This window comes from Panthera leo, chromosome D1 (assembly GCF_018350215.1).
Source record: "Panthera leo isolate Ple1 chromosome D1, P.leo_Ple1_pat1.1, whole genome shotgun sequence".
Classification (NCBI taxonomy): Eukaryota; Metazoa; Chordata; class Mammalia; order Carnivora; family Felidae; genus Panthera; species Panthera leo.
This window is the reverse complement of record NC_056688.1, coordinates 7,505,336-7,527,029: the sequence shown is the minus strand read 5'-3', so window position 1 is coordinate 7,527,029 and position 21,694 is coordinate 7,505,336. Positions and strand designations below refer to the sequence as shown.

Here is a 21,694-nt window from a genome sequence, read left to right as displayed (position 1 = left end):
AAATTTAGGTTCCCATCAACTCAAAAATCAACCATTCTATACAAAGGGTATTATATGTGAACTTCATGGAAGCAAAAATTTATAGTAAATACACACCAAAAAATGAGAAAAAATCTAAACACTACAGAAAGCCTTCAAACCACAAGAAAAGAGAGAAAAATAAAGGAATAGAGGAACTAGAGAACAGAAAACAAAGAGAAAGGAATCCAAACCTAACACTAAAAAAATTCATCAACAAGAAGGGAAGAGAGTAAGAAAAGAATGAACAAAGAAGAACTACAAAAATACCTGAAAACAATAAACAAAATGGCAGTAAGTATATATCTATCAATAATTAATTACTTTAAAGGTAAAAAGACTAGATATTCCAATCAAAAGACAGAGTGGCTGAATGGATTAAAAACAAAATCAAAAACAAGACTCATCTACATGCTACCTAAAAATTAACTAAGGAAGTAAAGACCACACAGACTGAAAGTGAAGGGATGGAGAAAGATATTCCAGGCAAATGGAAACGAAAGCTGGTGTAGTTAAACTCCTATCAGAAAAACAGACTTAGGGGCACGTGGGTGGCTCAGTTGGTTAAGCGTCCAACTTCAGCTCAGGTCATGATCTCACAGTTTGTGAGTTCAAACCCCACGTTGGGCTCTGTGCTGACAGCTCAGAACCTGGAGCCTGTTTCAGATTCTGTGTCTCCCTCTCTCTTTGCCTCTCCCCTGCTCATGCTCTGTCTCTCTCTCAAAAATAAATAAACATTAAAAAATTAAAAAAAAAAAAGAAAAAAGAGAAACAAATTTAAAACAAGTAATGTAATAAAAGACAAAGACCCACATAATGATAAAGGGGTCAATCTATCAAGAATATATAACATTTATAAATATATATGCATCCAACATACAAGCACCAATATATATAAAACAAGTATTAACAGACCTAATGGAAGAAAATGATAGCAATACAATAATAGGAACAGAGGACTACGACACCTCACTTCTATCAATGGTTAGATCATCCAGACAGGAAATCAATACAGAAACACGAAGCTTAAATGATACATGAAACTAGATGAGCTTAGTAAATATATATAGAACATTCCATCCAAAAGCAACAGAATACACAATCTTCTCAAGTACATATGGAACAGTCTTTAGGAGCACTCAGATGTTAGACCACAAACAAGTCTCAATAAATTCAAAAATTTAAATCATCAAGCATCTTTTCCAATCACAATGGTATAAAGAAGAAAATGAGCAAAACCACAAAAACATAGAGAGGTTAAACAACATGCTAGTAAACAACCAATGAGTCACTGAAAAAAAAATCAGAGGAGAAATAAAAAATTACCCAAAGACAAATGTAAACAGAAATATGATATACCAAAATCTATGGGATACAGCAAAAGTAGTACTGACAGGGAAGTTCACAGCTATACAGGCCTACCTCAAGAAATGGAAAAAATCTCAAATAAACAATCTTAACGTCACACCTAAAGCAACTAGAAAAAGAACAACAAATAAAGTTTATAGTTAGTAGAAAGAAGGAAATAATAAAGATAAGAGCAGAAATAAATGAAATAGAGACTAAAACAACAGAAAAGATCAATGAAACTAAGAGCTGGTTCTTTGAAAAGATCAACAAATTGATAAACCTTTAGCCAGCCTCATCAAGAAAAAAAGAGAGGGGCTCAAAAAACAAAATCAGAAATGAAAGAGTAGTTAACAACTGATACCAGAGAAATACAAAGGACCCCAAGAAACTAATTATATGCCAACAAAGTAGACAATCTAGAAGTAATGGATAAATTCCTAGAAACACACAATCTTCAAGGAATGACTCACAAAGATACAGAAAACCTGAACTGACCAATTTCTAGTAAGGAAACTGAATCATTAAGCAAAACCTCCCAACAGACAAAGGCTCAGGACCAGATGGCTTCATTGGTGAGTTTTACCAAACATTTAAAGATTTAATGCCCACCCTTCTCAAATTCTTCCAAAAAACTGAAGAGGAGAGAATGTTCCAGAACTCATTTTATAAGGCCACCATTACCCTGATTCAAAAACCAAAGGCACCACACAAAAAAGAAACTCACAGGCCAATATTCTTGATGAACATAGATGCAAAAATCCCCAACAAAATTTAGCAAGCCAAATTCAGCAATACATTGAAAGGATCACACACCATGCATGATCAAGTGAGATTTATTCTAGGGATACAAGAATGATTCAACATCTGCAACTCTATCAACAAGATACAACACTTTAATGAAATGAAAAATAAAAAATCATATGATCATTGCAATCAATGCATAAAAAGCATTTGACAAAATTCAACATCCATTTATGATAAAAACTCTCATTCCAAGTGGGTATAAAGAGAATGTACCTCAACACAATAAAGGGCATATTGACAAACCCAAAGCTAGTATCATTCTCAACGGCAAAAAACCAAAAGCTATTCCTTTAAGATCAAGAACAAGACAACAATGCCCACTCTCACCACTTTTATTCAATATAGCACTTTTAGTGATATAGGCAAGAGAAATTAGGCAAGAAAAAGAAATAAAAGTCAGAAGTAGTAAGAACCAAAAAGGAAAAAGGAAAACTGTCACTCTTTGCAGATGATATACTATAGAAAATCCTAAAGGATTTTCATCAAGAAGCTGTTAGAACTAATAAATACATTCAGCAAAGTTGTAGAACACAAAATCACTATATAGAAATGTGTGGCATTTCTACACACTAATGATGGACTGCTAGAAAGAGAAATTAAGAAAACAATTTCGTCTACAATTCCATCAAAAAGAATAAGATATGTACCTAGAAAAAATTTTTAACCAAGAGGTGAAAGACCTGAATACTAGAAACTATAAGATACCAATGAAAGAATTTGAAGAACACAAATAGATGGAAAGATATTCCATGCTCATGGATGGAAGAATTAGTATTGTTAAAATGTCCATATAACCAAAGCAATCTATAGATTCAGTGCAATCCCTATCAAAATTCTGATGGCATTTTTCACAGAAATAGAACAAATAATCTTAAAATTTGTATGGAACCATAAAGGATCCCAAAGAGACAAAGCAATCTTGAGAAAGAAGAACAAACCTGGAGGTATCATGCTCCCTAATTTCAATTACACTAAAAGTAACAGTAATAGTATTACACTAAAAGTAATAGTAATCAAAACAATACCATTCTAACACAAAAATAGACACATGGGCCAATGGAATGGAACTAACACCCCCAAAGTAAACCCACATATATACAATTAGTTTGGGACAAAGGAATCAAGAACATACAATGGAGAAAGGACAGTCTCTCCAATAAATGGTGCTGGAAAAACTTGTCAGCCACAGCCACAAGCAAAAGAATAAAACTAGACTGCTATCTTACACTATACACAAAAATTAACTCAAAATGTATTACATATGTGAATAGAAGACTTGAAACCATAAAATGCCTACAGAAAAACTTATGCAGTAAGCTGCTTAACATCAATCTCTACGATGTGCTTGTAGATCTGACTCCAAAGGCAATTGAAACAAAAGCAAACAAATGGTCTACATCAAACTAAAAAGCTTCTGCACAGCAAGGAAAACCATCAACAAAATGAAAAGGCAATCTACTGAATAGGAGAAGATAATCCCAGTAAGGGGCTACCATCCAAAATAAAGAACGTTTACAACTTGACAATAAAAAAAAAAAAAAAAAAATAGCAGATCTGAATAGATCTTTTGTTCAAAGAAGAGAGAGAGATGCCCAAGAGACACATGAAAGGATATGCAACAACAGTAATCACTGCAATCAAAACTACAATAAGATGCCACCTCACCCCTGTAAAAACGGCTGTTATCAAAAGAACAAGAAATAGCAAGTATTGACGAAGATGTGGAGAAAAGGGAACCCCTGTACACAGATGGTGGGAATGTATATTGGTGCAGCCACTATGGAAAACAGTACAGAGATTCCTCAAAAATCCAAAAACAGATCTACCGTATGATGCAGCTTTTCCACTTTGGGTATTTATCCAAAGAAAACAAAAACACTAATTTGAAAAGGTATGTGCACTGCTATAGGTTCAGTGTAGCATTATTTACAATAAGATACAGAAAAAACCTAAATGACCAACAAGAGATAAACGGATAAAGAAGATACAGTATAAATACACAATGGATTACTATTAGCCAAAAATAAGAACAAAATCTTGCCATTTGTGACAACATGGATGGACCCCGAGTGTATGACGCTAAGTGAAATAAAAGTCAGAGAAAGACAAGTAGTATATGATTTCACTCATATGTGCAAACAAACAAACAAAAGAATACTAAAGCAAGCTCAAAAGATTCAGAGAACAGACTAATGGTTACCAGAGGGGAAGGGAGTTAGGGGATAGGGGAAATGTGTAAAGGGGGTCAATTGTATGTTGATAGATGGTGACTAGACTTTTGGTGGTAATTATTTTGTATCCCATATGAATGTTAAATAATAGTGTTGTACACCTGAAAGTAATATAATGTTACATGCCAATTTTACTTCAATTTAAAAAAATACTTATAATGGCAGAAACAGAAGTAAACAAAACCAAACAACACAAACGAAAAAACCTAAGCATGGGTATAATCTAGAATTCTAAAAGGGGAGTGGATAAAGAAATTACAGTGTATAAATAATGGAATGCTATACAGTCATTAGTTATGAACCATTCTACATGAAGTCATGTGAAATGAAGAAAAGGATCACCCTAAGAATATGTCCTTCTCAACAGTCTTCAGTGAAAACGAAGTTGCCATGTACCACACTCTGGGCAGCAGCCAAGAGAGCCCTCCTAGATGGTTCATTACCCTTGCTACATGGTTCTTGGCTTCTTGGCATCCAGGCCATTCATCCACCTTCTTAGAGATCTTAATACTCCTGAAACATGACAAAGTCCCAACTTTCAGTGAGTCACAGTTATTCAGTGGGTGGCTAAATGACAGAGAAACAGAAAGCATAGAGCAAAAACTGGGACTGTACGTAAGGTCAAGCTGGGAGCCTCCTAAACCTCCTTAGCCTAAACCTAAACCTCCTAAATTTCCAAATACATCTTCCCCATCCTAAGCCCCACCCCAGAAAATAACACCTTCCTTCCTCAATGGGTAGCACCCTTTCCCCTGTAAGTCCCAAGATAAAGGATACTGCTTTCCCCACACCCAACCCAACAATCTGCCTTACAAGTTTCTCCATTCATGCTACACACCGCTCAGGATATTCTGTTGGGTTTTGTTTTTAGGGCAATGTCAAAAAGGAGAAAGATAAAATGAACACAACTTAAAGAAAGTAAAACTAAATTAAATTAACTTCTTGTCAACCACAATTCATGTTGAGTTCTAGTCAAAGCCCTATGAAATTCAATAGTTCATAGAACTTTGTACTTCACAAATAAGAAGAGATGATGGAGATTTTCCCTTGAAAGTTGCTAGGCATATTACAATCAGGGATAAATCTCTTGAAGTTAAAAAGAGTAAAAGAAAAGAATGGCAGGCACACAATAAAGTCAATATATCATTAAGCTGAGCTGACTTCTTTCCCCATCTGCCACCCACAACTGGATCCACCAATGAACAGGGATTCAAGTAAATGGAAACTGCAGTCAATAGTATTTTTCTTTTCATAATCACCTAGACCCTGAGGGGAAAAAAAATTTTTTTTAAATAACCCTCCCCTAGATTCAACACCAACAATTCTTCTAAAATTCATATAAAATATGTAATGTGCCATACCCAGTCCCAACCAAAAACAGTTAAAAAGAAATGAAAATGCTTTCCAGGCACTTTCCTTGCCCAGAAATTCATTTCTGAGTCATATACATTTCTACTGCAGGTGGAGAGCATTTCACATATTACAAAGCCGACTGTTAAGTCTTAACAGAAAAGTTGCAAAGCAAGATTTACTGAAGAAATATCATAAAACAACATGAGAAGAAACCATACAGATTAACGTGGATCACCTCCTTCATGCGGGACAGAACTCTTAAAGACATGCAAGTTCACTCAAAAACAGAAAACTAACATGGAACACAGTTTAAATTTTTTTTAAATGTTTATTTATTTTTGAGAAAGAAAGAGCGCTTACCAGGGGATGGGCAGAGACAGAGGGAGACAAAATCTGAAGCAGGTTCCAGGCTCTGAGCTGTCAGCACAGAGCCCGACGTGGGGCCGAACCCACGAACCACAAGATCATGACCTGAGCCGAAGTCGGCTGCTCAACCAACGAAGCCACTCAGGAGCCCCAAAATGGAACACAGTTTAAAAATAAAACAAAACCTCAAACAAATTAAAAAACAGATAAAAATCCTTCATCAATCTTTTGATGCAGAGCTGTATCACACAAGCCAAAAAGAACAGCTCCTGAGAGTAGATGTAAAACCGTTTACTCTGCATAGGAAAAGGCATCAATCCATATAGAAGTTATCATGTCTAAATTATGCCAATAGTCTCAGTACAGTACAAATTAAAGATGTAATGGGTCTTATGTCACCCAGAATAATCTAACAAACACTCCACTGATATAACAATTCTTTATAAAGCAACCTGCCATGGCCAGGGACGGTGGTCTGTGAAGAAAACACTGAAATATTAGGCAGTAAAAGTCTCACCACAACCTTTTTCTCTTTCCTTTTTTTTTTTTTTTTTGAAAAAGGTCAAGATTATAAATATTAAAAACTTAATTTGACTGGATAATGAATATCTTGAACACCCCAGTTGCTTCTTTTTCATCGTATTCACTACTTTGCAGATTTTCATCATTAGCAATTCACATGAAGATGGCCATAAACCAAACATGATGAATGCTACCAGATATACAAAAATTAATCTTATATTGCATGCTCAGAACCAAATCTCTCAGCTTGTTAGGCACAGCTAAAAGGAACAATGTTATTGAAAGAAGAGTTCAACTGGAATACAGTTAAAGATACTCTTGCCTCGCTCTTTAGAAGGGCAAGCTACCTCCTCTGGCTCGGGTAAGACTTCAAGCTTCCTTCAGGTTTAGCTTCGACGTCACTCCCTTCAGGAAGCTCTTCCAGATTCACCAAGCCCAGGTGAGACATCACTTGCTCTCTGCGCTCATCCCCTACTTACCCTGCTCCCTACTGCCTCCCCCAGGGCACAGATCACAGCAGGTATCCACCACATTTTTTGTAATACATGCAGAGCTGTCTGTAACCTCTGCCAAACTAAAAACTGTGACAGCAGGAAAGGGATTTTTCGTTATGCTTTATCCTCTGTACCTGCACTCACTACGCCTGGCACATGACAACTTACTAAAAAATTCTTAGGTGAAAGAATGGATGGAAGAAATATTACAACAAGCTGGAGATTAACAGGTAAGTGGACATTTTTAATTCTTAAATAAGTAGAATGTGATTGAAATAATACAGAAGGTTTGTACTCCAGTTCTTGGCACCACATATAGAACATGGCCAAATATTTTTATTGCGAAAGCAGTATAAATAAATACATTGCATGTATAGCCTGTTGGGGAGATAAATTTAAAAAATCACTTAGTAGCACAAAAACAATTATAATATTTGAGGTCTTTCTTCCTCTGAAATCTTTACCTTTCTTCCTCTGTATCAAAACTCACTAGACTCAAGAACATGGTTCTGTGCAGTTCCTAGAAGACCACTGCATTCTATGATGTCACAAAGTCCCCTGCAGCAAAGAGCTAGGTCTCCTACCAAACTGTTCTGTTATAGCAACAACAACAACAACAACAACAACAACAACAACAACAACATTGACGACCATGACAGATGCTAACACGCTGCAGTAACTCTACCTATGCTAATTCCACGGTTAGGAGGAACCAAAAGGAAAGCTACAGGGTAAAACACAGCTTGGGCCAATGTGTAAGAAGGAAAGAGGAGGAAAGAAAACACACCGCGTCAAAGCAAGCTTTCTCTTCTCCGTTTTCAAAAGGAGCACACAAAAGCTTAGAGCCTCTGATGGAGTTCTGGCTGCTGCTGCTGAGCCAGTTGACGTTCGTCTGTACCATGAGGTACAGTACTGTTCCTCCTATTTCACAACTCTCTTTCTGAGGATAAATGAGCTACTAATGAGAGCTTTCTTAGAGCTCCTTCAAAGGAACTCAAGGTCACATTATTTTCATTGTCCCTGGGATCATATTTATTAAGAGGTCTCTCTTTGTCATTCTAATTTAAAGGAGCCAAATCTTGTACATCAGAACGCCTTGGGAAGCAGTGGTAGAGCTGACAATTTTGATAATTCTACAGAGGGTTAAGGATGGTTTAAATTCTGCACTGTGCACTGTGCTGAGAAGATGGAGGTACACTATTTAAAACACTATCACGCCTCCCTGAGGAAGAATTATTGACCCCAGATTCAGTCATTCCCCACTACATTGGGCTCTCTTTTGCCTATTTCCTACTGACTTAAGTGTCTTTCCATGTAGGGAGACAAAAGTGTTACTCATGCTGAATATTTATGGGTGTCAGTGAAGTGAAGGAAAAAGAAATACCCAGAGGAAACTTTCAAAGAAACTAGCTCATGCTATTTACTTTGAGACTAATAGCCATTTTCTAATTGGTGCTATCTGGTCCCATAAAAGTAAATTCGTATTGGAAAATGCAAAGTTAATAACCAAGGAATAACCTACTGGGAGAGAGGAGATGACCAAGAAGCTGAAACACTCACTGTTCCTGCAATTATTGAGCTGAGGTTAGAAGAGCGCAGCAAATAAAACCTGGGAACATGCCAGGAGAGCCCTCTAAAGCTGACATCACAAAATCCTAGCATCTATTCTTGTTTATGAGAGGTAAAGGAAAAAAGACGCAGCCGAACTGGAGCAAGACAGTAAAAGTGCATTAGTGCTATTATTATAAATAGCAGTAGCAACGGCAATTCCTACCGTCAAAACTGTAGTGTATATGGATTTACTTGCGAATACTTTTATTTATCTAAAAACAATCCTGGTTTTACTTTACACTACCTTTATTCATTTTCAAGGAGGTCATTTTAACAGAGAAGGGAAGAGGGAGAAAAAGAGAAGTAGAGCATATATAGGAATTTCACACATAGGCTGTTACTTGTAACTACCCCACATCCTGTCTTTGTTCAAGAATGGCAAATTGGTTTTTCCTTGGCTAGGAATCCCAGCAGACTGACACAGGCCATACTGAGAATGACTGCTTGGGCTAACTGGAAAGGAATAAATCCTAGATGGGGCATGGAGACATCAACCACCAGTAATATGGACCTGTCATCCTGGGTCTAGTCCAGTGGGAGATGTTGCTCCTTGAGGGATACGCGGCAATGTCTGAAAATATTTCTGGTTGTCCCGACTGGAGAAGCACTGGGGCAGTACTGGTGGTAGAGGCCAGGGAAGATGCTTAACAGTCCACAATCACTCCCAACCCACCAAAACAAAGAACTATCTGGGCCAGAATGTCAGTAATGTTGGAAGTTGGGAAACCACAATTTAGTCAAACCTACCCTACAGTTAGTTCATGGATCAAGTCTTTACCCAAATGACATAAAACTGGAAGGAAGCTACCCGTCCTAATGCTGGAATAATTCTATACAATTTCACTGGAGTATTAGATCTACAGAGTCGATGTGATTTACATAGGTTATGCTGATCTGCCTCTAACTTAGTATTGTGATCACAGATTATTTTATCCCTTAAAGCCTTGATTTCTTCATCTACAAGAAGAGAGCATCAGACTAGATAATCACTGTTATCATAAACAAAAACAAAACTGCTGGTAAGTTCCTTAGTCCGTGTTGATGATACTCTTCAACAAAGGACGATTTTTCTTCAGTTTAAGACAAGTTTACCAATTCCTTTCAATCCCTGTTAAAGCAGACTTACTAGCTGTGCCCCAAATTAAAACTATTTTAATTTTCATTGAATGCTTAATTATTTTCCATATGAACATTCTTCTTTGAGATGCTTTGGCATCTCAAGGTATTCTGACCTTCTTTTCCCTCACTATTACACTATCTGAACTTGGCTGCTCCAACCGTCTATTCTATCATCTCCTGTATCATTTAAACTATTAGGGCCAATCATATAGCTGCTTATAATTATACTTCTCTTTTTTCACTCTATAAATCTCCTTTATCAGTCAATTAATTGATTCAAATACTTCAGGGCCTTCGTTGTGCTTATGACCATAACACTGGACACAGGAGTAGAGGCAAGAGCTGCATGTGTTGGTACAAAAGACAGTTTCTACCTCTGAGGCATTTACAGGCTAAGAGGATGAAACACGTGAAGCTATTAGAGAACAAGTCATATTAACGAGGTGGTAGCAGGGCAATGTCACTACGAGGGTAAGAAATGCCAGAAAAATGAAATGAAATTTCTACTGCACACAAATTAAGGATGACCCAGAAGCTATCATAAAAAATGTTAGGAAAAAAACTTCAAAGGTTGGTTTTGTGTTTTAAAGGTATGTTAGACAGATATGCAAAATATGTTGAACAACAAACTGTAAGAACCAATGAATGTTCTCTCCAGAAAGTAAAATTATTCAGAAACAGTTCCAAGTTAAAGACGAGACAACATACCCAAAATGAAGTGACTTGCGCCAAGCCTCATATCAGCAAACCAAGATATTTAACCTACTTGCAGCTTCAGTCTCTCCTAGGAATGTGACTGATAGCCAGTCAATATGGAATCACCTGGTCAGCACTAGTGAGGTCATCTGCCCAAAAGACCATTTCCATCCCCAACAGGAAGGTGACCTTGTCTGAAATAATCCACTCTTCGATTAAAAAAAAAAAAAATTCCTTTTCCTGCTCTCCTCTACCTATACCTTTCATTTTTTTAAAGCTCTTTGGAGGATCTCTGTATCTGCTAATGGGATGCTGCCTGATTCATGAATTGTTGAGAAAATCCATTAAAATCTTTAAATTTTACTCAACTGAATTCTCTCTTTTAAAAGAAATTAATCGTGTCAAACCATACATGTTGAGTTAGATCACATCTATCAAAATGGAGATCCCACAAACCAACTCTGAAAAAGGGACATTTATTTTAGAACTAAGGGACAGCACACTTAACCATACTGATAGTTCATCAAGGTCTCAACATGTATACCAAGGAACTTTCTGAAGCAAAGTATGCATATTCACCCTCAAAGCTCAATATCAGCACTATGCCCTAAAATGAAGTTATTTAACCCTTATGACACACGTTTAAATATTTTTTTAAATCATAATCAAATTATTTTCACCTCTGGTGCCTCTTGTGGTATTGAAACTGCTATGTCCACTACCCAGCTGTCCAATAGCTGATATCTCAAGTTTCTGGTATCACTTGGGAAGACTGCACTTTAGATGTCATTTCAGTATTATAAAAATAATTCTATGTTTAAACGAACACAAGATCAAAATAAAGATTAACTCTGAAATGTCCCCTGTCAGCACCATCTCCTTAGAGGATAATCTTTTTTTGAGATTTTTTCATAATGGTCTTACTCAAAACCAGATTCTAGCTCTTTGTGGCCTCTCTCTCCAACTCCAAAATCTCCAGCTAGTGGTCAAGCTTTCCTTCAATCTGTCATGACTTCATCTGTCATTAGTATCTCCCTTCTGCCTAAGGAGGATCATTGGCTTAGAATGTCCATGAAGTGTAGTGCCCTCAACTTTTAAATCAATGCAATCTCAATTTAATCTAATACACACTACTATGAAAACAAATGCTGAGCAAATCACACTATTATTCAATTGATCACATTCCATCTGTTTTTGGCATGGTCGCAAATAAGTCCACATTGCAGATGAACAGATTTTAAATTGAGAAGACTGGTCAAGCACTGTTTATGTATAAGTTTTCCATTGTTCTATGTATTTGTTACTTAATTTTATATCAAAGAATATGAAAGTATAACTGCTCTTTTTCAAAATTCAGAGAGAATTTTTAATAACACTCTCAAGAGTCCTTTGACAGTGAAATCAAAATAAAATTCTGCCTCTGTTTGTATTAAATATACCCTAGTGCATCCAGTACTTATGCATAAAGGATCCAGAAGGAGAAAGACGGGAAGAATAGAGAAAGAAAAAAACAACTCTTATTAAAATACTCTTAAAACTAACAGTGATTACAGAAATAATAAGAGAGCCCCTAAAATAATGAGAAGACTACACGACGTTGGTCTCTACACACCCTTTGGATTCAAAGGAGAAGAGTCATATATTTAGTGCTACCAGAAGTAAAAACATACCTAATTTTATTCTCCGTATCATCACTGTCCGATTCTTCAGAGCTTCTGTACTTATCTGGATCTGGAAGTGTGCTTGGATCAAATCCATCATCATCATCATCATCACTCCAATCCAGAAAAGCTTCCTCTTCATCTCTGGCCTAAGAAAACACAAGGGAAATTGTGGTTTAAGAAAACAGCTGATGAATAATCAAGTCTTATTTCTAGACCCAAATAAATACTTCTCTAATTAACAGCCTCAAATTGAAGGCTTCTATTCTGGTGAAAGCCTCTATGTGACTTTCTGAACGATAATCATTTGCAAAGAGAAAGAAACCCCATGTCATTTCAAAATTACAACGAAAATATGGTTCAGAAAGTAAATCACCATTAAGTACCTTAAGCACAACATGAGAAAAATTTTATTTTTCACAGAACTTAACTGTCAAAGAAATAAAGTATAAATAAAGTTGTCTTAGTGATCCTGTTCACACACAAGTGAATTTCAAACTTCCCAAAAATATTATGTGAAAATATAAAAGGCCAGAAGAGAAGGTACAGGAACTCCTTTGTTGCCTGATGGCCTTATGACCACAGTAATCTAAGTGTTAAAATTAACAATCAGGTCTATATAAGCTCATTAATAACGAGTGTTCTAAATTCCAGTATAAGTATGAAGTCACTAAAAACAATGGAAAAGGAGAGAAATACCAAGAGACAGGAAATGCAGTAATACATGGAAGAGGTTGGGAATAATTCAGTTTCATGCAAGCAGGTACGTAGGTGGGGGCTTTTTTTGCTTTTATTTTATAGTGGGTTATTTTTGTCAAAGAACAAAGTAATATAATGTTAAAATAAACTTACTACACGTTTATGTAATGACCACCCTTATAGAAAATTTATTTCTGGCACACTGTGCTTCTTGTCTACTCGGTTACAAAACCAAGCATCGCCACATGCATTTAACAGATTATAAGTAGGACTAAAAAAAAATTCTGGATGAAATTCTCTCCGTTACCATCTTTATAATTCCTCTTCACACCATGTGAGACAAACGTCAATGATTCTGTTTTCAAATGTTTAATGTTCTTTCCCAGAAAGTGAATAACAACTCAGAATAGCACAGCAAGGGAGGGTGCAGGCCGCCATAGAGGCCCTCTAACACTTTCTGAACATCTCTCCCTTGATAACCTCTAAACATAACAAAAGGAAGAAAAAGAAAAGAAAAGAAGGATTAGTCACCACTGCAAAAGGCCCCTACTGCTTTCCTGGTAACTCTCCCTGCTGACAATAACAGGTCTGAAAAAAATGTATCAAAATTGGGGAGGGCTGTCATCAGAAGCAGTAAGCAGCATCCTCCACAGCAGACTATATGGTTTACTTGAAAATAATCAAGGATATCAACAAAAAGTGAATATCATCATATGCTCAAAAACACTAATCTCCTGGGCTACAAGATCTTTCCAATTTTCCAGTTGGATGCTCTCAAAGGAATTTGAAGACAGAGCAGACTCAAAACGACTCTCAACTTTTCGGGCTTAGGACACCTTTACACTTAAAAAGTATGAAAGACTCCAAAGATCTTCTGTGAACGTGGATTATTTACTGTATTAGAAATTAAGATTTAAAAAACTAATTTAAAAGTAACAATAAAATTCACTACATATTAACATAAGTGGCATATTTTATGAAAAACAGCCATAATTTCCCACAATAAAAGAACACTGTTTTATATTTTTGCAAGTTTCTTTAATAACCAGTTTAAAAGAAGACACCAGGAGGCCCAAATGTACTCTGCCTTCACAGTGTATTGTTCCAGGTCAAGTATATGAAGAAAATCCAGTCTCTCTGAGATAGGAAAGGGAGGAGTCATTTAATAGCCTTTCCAGGTAACTGCACTTGACTTTTCTTTGATAACACAAACCCTGGTGAGTACTTTTTTTTTTTTTTTTTTGAGAGAGAGACAGAAAGAGAGAAAGAGAGAGCAAGCATGAGCAGGGAAGAGGGGCAGAGGGAAAGAAAGATGGGAAAGGGTCAGAGAGAGAGAGAGACAGAGGGAGGGAGAGAGAGAGACAGAGGGAGGGAGAGAGAGAGAGAATGATTATGAACCTTAAGCAGGCTCCATACTCATCGTGAAGCCTGAGGCATGGCTCAATTCCACAACCCTGGGATCATGACCTGAGTTGAAATCAAGAGAATGGTCAAGCACCTGAGTCGTCCAGGCACTCCGGTTCTTAACAAATAGTTGTAACGCAGAATCTGAAGCCATTCTGTACTATCACATTAAAATCTATTGGTCTACTTTTCACTTTGAACATATCCTTTACCAGTGAATGATTGCATAACATCATGCATCAGCTATTTGGAAAATACTGGTTCACTGAAGTACGCAGATCTTCCTTACATGGATCTTAAAATGTTGACACATTTTATTATACAATATTTTTTTAGGTCACATTTGTTAATATCACATTGATATCATAAGAAGTGCCTTGCAAAAAAAGTATGGGGAAGCTACTGGTGGATACAAGCTTTCCAAAATATTTTCTTCATATTTTATGGTTAACAGCAAATATTTTTGATTTTTCCCTTGAAATGCAAGCAAGAAGTATCATTTTCCTCGGGTTGCTTTCAAACATCTCTCTTCATCACAGAGTTTTACCATATTATGTCTGGGGCAAGGTGTTCTTTGTGTTTGTCTTTCTTGGGGCTCTGCAAGCTTCTTGGATCTATCATTTCATGTTTTTCACTACATTTGGGAAAATTTTGGCCATTATTTCTTCAAATATTTGTATGCCTCTTTGTCATCTCTCCTTCCACGATTGCAAGGACATGTATATTGGCCTACTTCACAGTTCTCTGAGCTTTTGTTCACTTTTCTTCAATTTTTTTTTGTGTTTTTGTTTTGTTTTTTTTATTTTTGGGGCGCCTGGGTGGCTTGGTCGGTTAAGCGGCCGACTTCGGCTCAGGTCATGATCTCGCGGTCCGTGAGTTCGAGCCCCCATCGGGCTCTGTGCTGACAGCTCAGAGCCTGGAGCCTGTTTCAGATTCTGTGTCTCCCTCTCTCTCTGCTCCTCCCCTGTTCATGCTCTGTCTCTCTCTGTCTCAAAAATAAATAAACATTAAAAAAATTAAAAAAAAAAAAAAAAAGATTTTAAGAAATTTCTACACCGAATGTGGGGCTCGAACCCACAACCTGGAGATCAAGAATCACACACTCTACCAACTGAGCTAGCCAGGCACCTATCTTACTGCTCTTTGGACAGGGTCATTTCTACCCTGTCTTCAGGTTTGCTATTCCTTTCTTCCGATATTTCCAAAGTACTTTTGAAGCCATCCAGCAATTTTTTTTAAAAGTAATTCAGTTCTAGAACTTCCAAGTTTTTTGTTTTTGTTGTTGTTGTTGTTTTTTAATTTTATTTTTGAGAGACAGAGTGCAAGCTGGGGAGTAGCAGAGAGAGAGAGACAGAGACAGAATCTGAAGCAGGCTCTAGGCTCTGAGCTATCAGTGCAGAGCCCAATGTGTGGCTTGAACCCAAAGACTGTGAGATCATGACCTGAACCAAAGTCAGACACCCAACCGACCAAGACACCCAGGTGCCCCAAGTTTGTTTTGTTTTAAACATAGTTTCCATTGCTCTGAGATCATCTCTCTGCTTATTCATTCATATTATACTTTCCTTTAATTCTCTGAACATACCTTAATTCCTGAACATATTTAAAATAGCTGCTTTGAAACCTTTGCCTAATTCAAATCTGGCCTAATCGTTTCTTTGAATGCCTTTCTCTTCAGTATGGGTCACATTTTCCTGCCTAACTCCATCTCTAGTATTTTTGTAGAAAAATAGACATGGCTGATATGGAAATTGAATTCTGTCCCATTTTTCTGAGGACTACTGGATTTATATTCTATTAGGCAGTTATCTTACTTGGATTCAAACCACAAACTCCAACTCAGGGTGCTTGGCTGCTTATATCTCTGTATTGTCCTTATGGCTTCCAATTGCTACTTTTTTAGCCTGGCTTCCTATGAGCCTATAAAATGTGACACTCAGCCAAGGATTTAAGCAGAGTTAGGCTCACTCTCTCTATGGTTTCCTTGTGGGTGGGAATAACTCTAATTTCCACCTGCTCTGTGGGCATGAGACCTATGCTCTGACACTTCAAGCAGAATATTTCATTTAACTGCATTTTAACACCTAATACCATTTAATATGCTCTTTTAGCATTTATTATAAAGCACGTGGCCATAAGATATCTATAACAGGAGAAAGAAATTAGACAGTGAGACTCAGTATAAATATCTCATTCAATACTCCAGTGTACAGACTTAACTATTTGAAGGAAAATACTCAGAACGATGAAAGTTTGTGTTAATATAACTCTTCCAATTAACAACATTTGGGTTCTGCTGCTTCCTGATTTATAAGACAATCACAGCATTGATGCCTATCCCATACTGTCTGTACTGCAATGACACCTTAATTCAAGACAATGACAGATGAATTTAAGTTCACAATCACTCCTTTCAGAAAACACAATTTCAAACTACTAGAAATGTAGGGATGATGGGGAAAAAAGGCATTTTTATATTGATCTTTCTTATTTGGCTCATTCTTTGTACAGTCAGAAATACAGAACTATAAATCTGTAATATGAAAATATAATGTGCTTCTTTGATGCCTTCAATTTATTAAAAACTAAACAAAAACATTATCATTTACAACAAATACAAAGCATAAATAAAAGTCACTAGGAGTAGTGCCATAATGAAAACATTCTGGAGAAAAGTACTTTCTCGTGTCTTTCTCGTGAGGTCTAGTTTAGAAGTATGCTCCTTCTAGCCATAGAAGGTAGCAAAAAAAAAAAAAAAAAAAAATGTAGCCGATTTTGTCTTTCTTTGTGGTTCCACAAATCATTTAAAAGAATATTTATAAAAAAGGCACGATACTCATCTTTATCTCCTTTTGGGTTCACCTTTGTGAGAACACAAATACTCTGATGTACCCCTGTGTGTTAGGACCCCATGGCTAGAAACTTACGGCAAAGGGAATGTTTAAGCATTTTAGTAGGAAAGTAATTAAATCTTTTCCTTAGAAATGCTACACCTTGACAGCAATGGGAAGGGTGGTTGGAAGGTAGGATATCAATTTAAAAACTATAATAATCCAAGTGGAACGAGGGATTCGAGGAAGAAAGTAGCCACGGAAGTGGAGGTGGGGACAGGCCTGAGAGATGTTAAGGAGAGAAAACCAATCAGGTTCTGTGGACTAAATGGGTACATAATAATAATTCCTGGGAATCAATGTGCACAGAAGCATAACAGTATATGTCAAATACAGTTTAAGAAAGCAACTTGGTAAATACTGTGAAGATGCCTTACAAAAACACTTTTATTCAAGTCCACATGACTAGGTTCTGGGGATGCAGAGTGAATGAGACACTTGACCATACCCTACCTTGACCATAAAACGAACTGTTCTAGGATAGTTACCCGTGGAGAAGCGTTAGCATGAACGCCAGGTTCTGCTATTTCTGGGGAATAGCCAAGCAACAGTGAATGGACTCCACTGGCCCTGCTAAATGCCTAATAGCTTACAGAACGAAGTCTTCCAAGTTATGGGACCTTGAACATGTAGCTGATTGATTATGGATCCTAACTGTCAACATGCTTCTCTTGAATTACTTCTAGGCTGAAAGATGAAAGCACTCCTGCACCTAACTAATCACTCTCTCACCTCTTCTCCCCAACCCCAGCTCAAAACAAAACCAGAACCCCTACTGTCACACCTGCACTCCTCTCTTCTCTCTTAAGGCCCGACAAGTAAGGCCTCACACACACAGAGATCAGGGTCACCTCTATGAACCGGCTGTTCCTGAAATACAATTTCAGAACCTCTGAGGAAAATATTTCACCTCAAGTAAGAATGGCTTTTCCTAAAATAGTTACTTGGAAGACTCAATCATAAGTAGGACAGAAGAAAATATCTGAAAAAGAAATGTAACTCAACTGACTTCTATTTTGTTTTTGGTTTTGAGGATGGCAAGAAACACAGATGCGAAGTATCGCACTCCAACAACAAATCACAAAGGGCTCTGACGTACTTCATCTTATGTGATTCGCAAGCCCTATGAAGTAAGAAGGTAACCACTGTTCTCGTTTTCAAATTGAAAAAACTGCGATTTAGAGGACAAAATAACTTAACCAAGGTCACATGAACCTGGATGTACAGGTCTTCTCCTGTATCACCCTGAATCTCAATTTTCCCCCATAAAAATCTCTGGATTTGCTGCTGATACAAACATTTCTTCAGAAGCGGGCATATTTTATAAGCTTCCTAAAACATGGAGCACTGCTTTCCATGCAACTTGCATGCACCCACCTCCGCTCTGAATGCCCTGGTCTCCCAAGTACATCTCCAGTGTCTCCTGCGTGCAACCCCACACTAGCTTCCTCATGAGACTCCCCAGAACCATTCTTCCCCTCTCTGGTCACATCAATTCTCTATGTTGTAATTAGAATGTTGTGGTTGTTTTTTCTTAAGTTTCAAATCTGATCATGTCTATCACCTGCTTACAACCTTCAGGACACAGCTTCTTTCAGGTCCTAGACCAAGTCAAGCCCCTTCTCACCTCAATGTCCTCCCACCGGGTATTTTTCCACGGACTCCTCTTCCACTTCCCCTTGCCTGGTGTATGGTGGTTTTTGACACCAAACGTGGTATCCTTTCGACACCAATTTCCCAATGCCAAACGAGTGTCCCAGTAATTCAACTCTGACACCATGCAGCATTAGCAGAGAACCGACAGGTAAAGGGCTCAGTGCCACAAGACTGCCAACACATCAGATGCCAGCTGCAGATGGGGCCCCCAAATTACCTGTGCTTCCCCGCGGCCAACTACAAATTCAGGGAGTCTCACGACCCCCCCTCACACATTCCATAATTCTGTATAACGATTCAGAACTCAGGGAACTGCCCTGCTTATGACTGCCAGTTTATTTATTCTAAAGGTTGCAACTCAGGAACAACCAAAGGGAAGAGAGGCATAGAGCAAGGTATGGAGTGAGGATGGGGTGCAGAGCTTCCAGGCCCTCTCCAGGTGGGCCACCTTCCTAGCATGTCGACATAGTCACCAGCCTGGAAGTTCTCAGAATCTTGCTGTTCGAGAATTTTTGTTGTTGTTTTGTTTTTTAATGTTTATTTATTTTGAGAGAGAGAGCACAAGCAGGAAAGTGGCAGAGAGAGAGAGAGAGAGAGAGAGAGAGAGAGAGAGAGGGCAGGCAAGGGAGGGGCAGAAAAGAGAGGAGAGAGAGCATCCCAAGCAGGCTCTGTGACAGCAGCACAGAACCTGAGGAGGGGCCCAATCCCACAAACCGTGAGACAGTGGCCTGAGCCAAAACCAACGGTCAGCCACCTAACTGGCTGAGCCACCAGGTGCCCCATGTTCATGAGTTCTTATAACTCAATTTCTAGGCCCAATTTCCTCCCAAGAGATGGGGGGGTGGGGCTAAAAGTTCCCACCCTCTAATCATGCGTTCTTTCTGGTGACCAGTCAGTCCCCTTCTGAAGCTATCTAGAGACTCCTCCTTGAGTTACCTCGTGAACATAAACTCAAGTGTGCTGGACAGGGGCTCCTTATGAGTAATAAAATACTCCTATCACTCAGGAAATTCCAAGGATTTTAGAAGTTCAATGTCCAGAACCAAGAACAAAACCAAATAGATTTTTTATTATATCACATGTGGTTCATTCCAAGTCATCAAGTCTCAGATTAAACATTTCTAAACATCATCCTTAGTAAAATTTCTTGTGGATTTCTCTTCAGTGCTACACCTAGAGTGAATTCATTATTTAATGTCCGTATTCCTTCCTAGGGGCGCCTGGGTGGCTCAGTCAGTTGAGCGTCCAACTTCAGCTCAGGCCATGATCTCACAGCTCATGAGTTCGAGCCCTGCATCGGGCTCTGTGCTGACAGCTGGAGCCTGGAGCCTGCTTCGGATTCTGTGTCTCCCCCTCTCTTTGACTCTAACCCACTTGTATTCTGTCTCTCTCTCTCTCAAAAATAAATAAACATTAAAAAAATTAAAAAAAAAAAAAGCAGAATGTCAGCTTTGACACATCAAAATTTCATAAGGGGAAAATTCCAAAATTTATAATAAACTACTTCTGATCCTGTAAAAGAATGTAAAAGTGGTGAAGAAAACAAAATTTTAGAGAAAAATGATGTATTCAAAACACATTTTGTTCTCACTAATAAAACTTCAAAATAACTTTCTAAGAAAGGATTAATACTTCATAGTTTTGAAATTTAAAATAAAGATTCTGATTGATGAAGACAGCCAACCATCTTCAGTAGTTAGGGATGGACTGATTTTCTGAGATTTACCCAAGCTATAAATCCCAGGTACGAACTTCCTGAGTGAAGAAATTATGGAAATGGTTTTTCTGAACTAGAAGCACAAAAAGGTTAATGATATTAAAGGCTGAAAGCATCTATCTACTGAGACACATGTACAGCATGGTAAACACAGGAGCAGCTGACAGTGCTGACAGGTCCCTGCTCCTGAACCACAATTCCAAATTTTAATAGCCTGACTCCTTCACTTTTTAATGACGATGGTGTACTAATTAAAATATTTCAGAATATTTTCAGTTTCTAGCTGCTGGAAATTTATTTCATAATGCTAACGTTGGGCTTTGGCCTAAGGCTGATATGTCTACTTGGTTCTTTGGTATCTGTTCAAAGTGGGTATTTTCTGCACTTCTAATATGTACACTGGCTGAATTGCACTCGAATCCCCAACTCTGATCAAGGGTTCTGGACTCTACAATTGAGGAGTTCTTGCTCAGAAATATATCTGTCTGTCCTAATTTCCAGCATTTATGAGACAAACCTAGCAAATCAGAGGAAGGCAACACATTTCAGCCCTGGCCACCTGATCACATAGGAACCTGAGAAGGGAACACGGGATGTTGGGGATGATAAAAAAAGGACATCAGGGGGAACAAGCAGGAGAATTCAGGCAAAGGCCATCTGTTTAGATAATTTCTTTCTTAAATCCAGTTGAGCTTACCTGAATTCCAGCCAGTACCTTCTTAATTTTTTTCAAGCATTCCAAAACAAAAGAAATATTTGACTGAAAGACTATAAGGAGGCAATATACTTAATACATGAAGTGAACATAGTTCAGAATGACAGGCAAAGGGCTCGCACATGAATATTCAAAGCCTCAAGAGCAAGTCCCAAATTTTAAAGAATCTTCAGAATTTGGAATATTCAATCAACAACTATTTACCACACACTTGCCATTGAGCACTGCTATAGAAGAATGTAATCTGAAACACAGCACTGACAGAAGAGACTATGATTCAGCATTTTAACCTTAATAAGACTTTCAACAAAATGAAATTCCTTCTAAAACTGCCTTGCACAAAATTCATTATTCTTCCTAAATTACTTATTTACTTGCTTACTTAAT

General features: G+C 37.7%; 1 protein-coding gene across 1 annotated transcript in view; it reads right to left on the bottom strand.

Annotated features, from left to right (window-relative positions):
* The window catches only part of DDX10 (DEAD-box helicase 10), a 272,994-nt gene that overhangs the window by 23,562 nt on the left and 227,738 nt on the right, over positions 1–21,694 (bottom strand). The window contains exon 17 of the mRNA XM_042907262.1: positions 12,235–12,374. Coding sequence (XP_042763196.1) covers positions 12,235–12,374 — 140 coding nt within the window. The remainder of the gene's footprint in view (positions 1–12,234; positions 12,375–21,694) is intronic.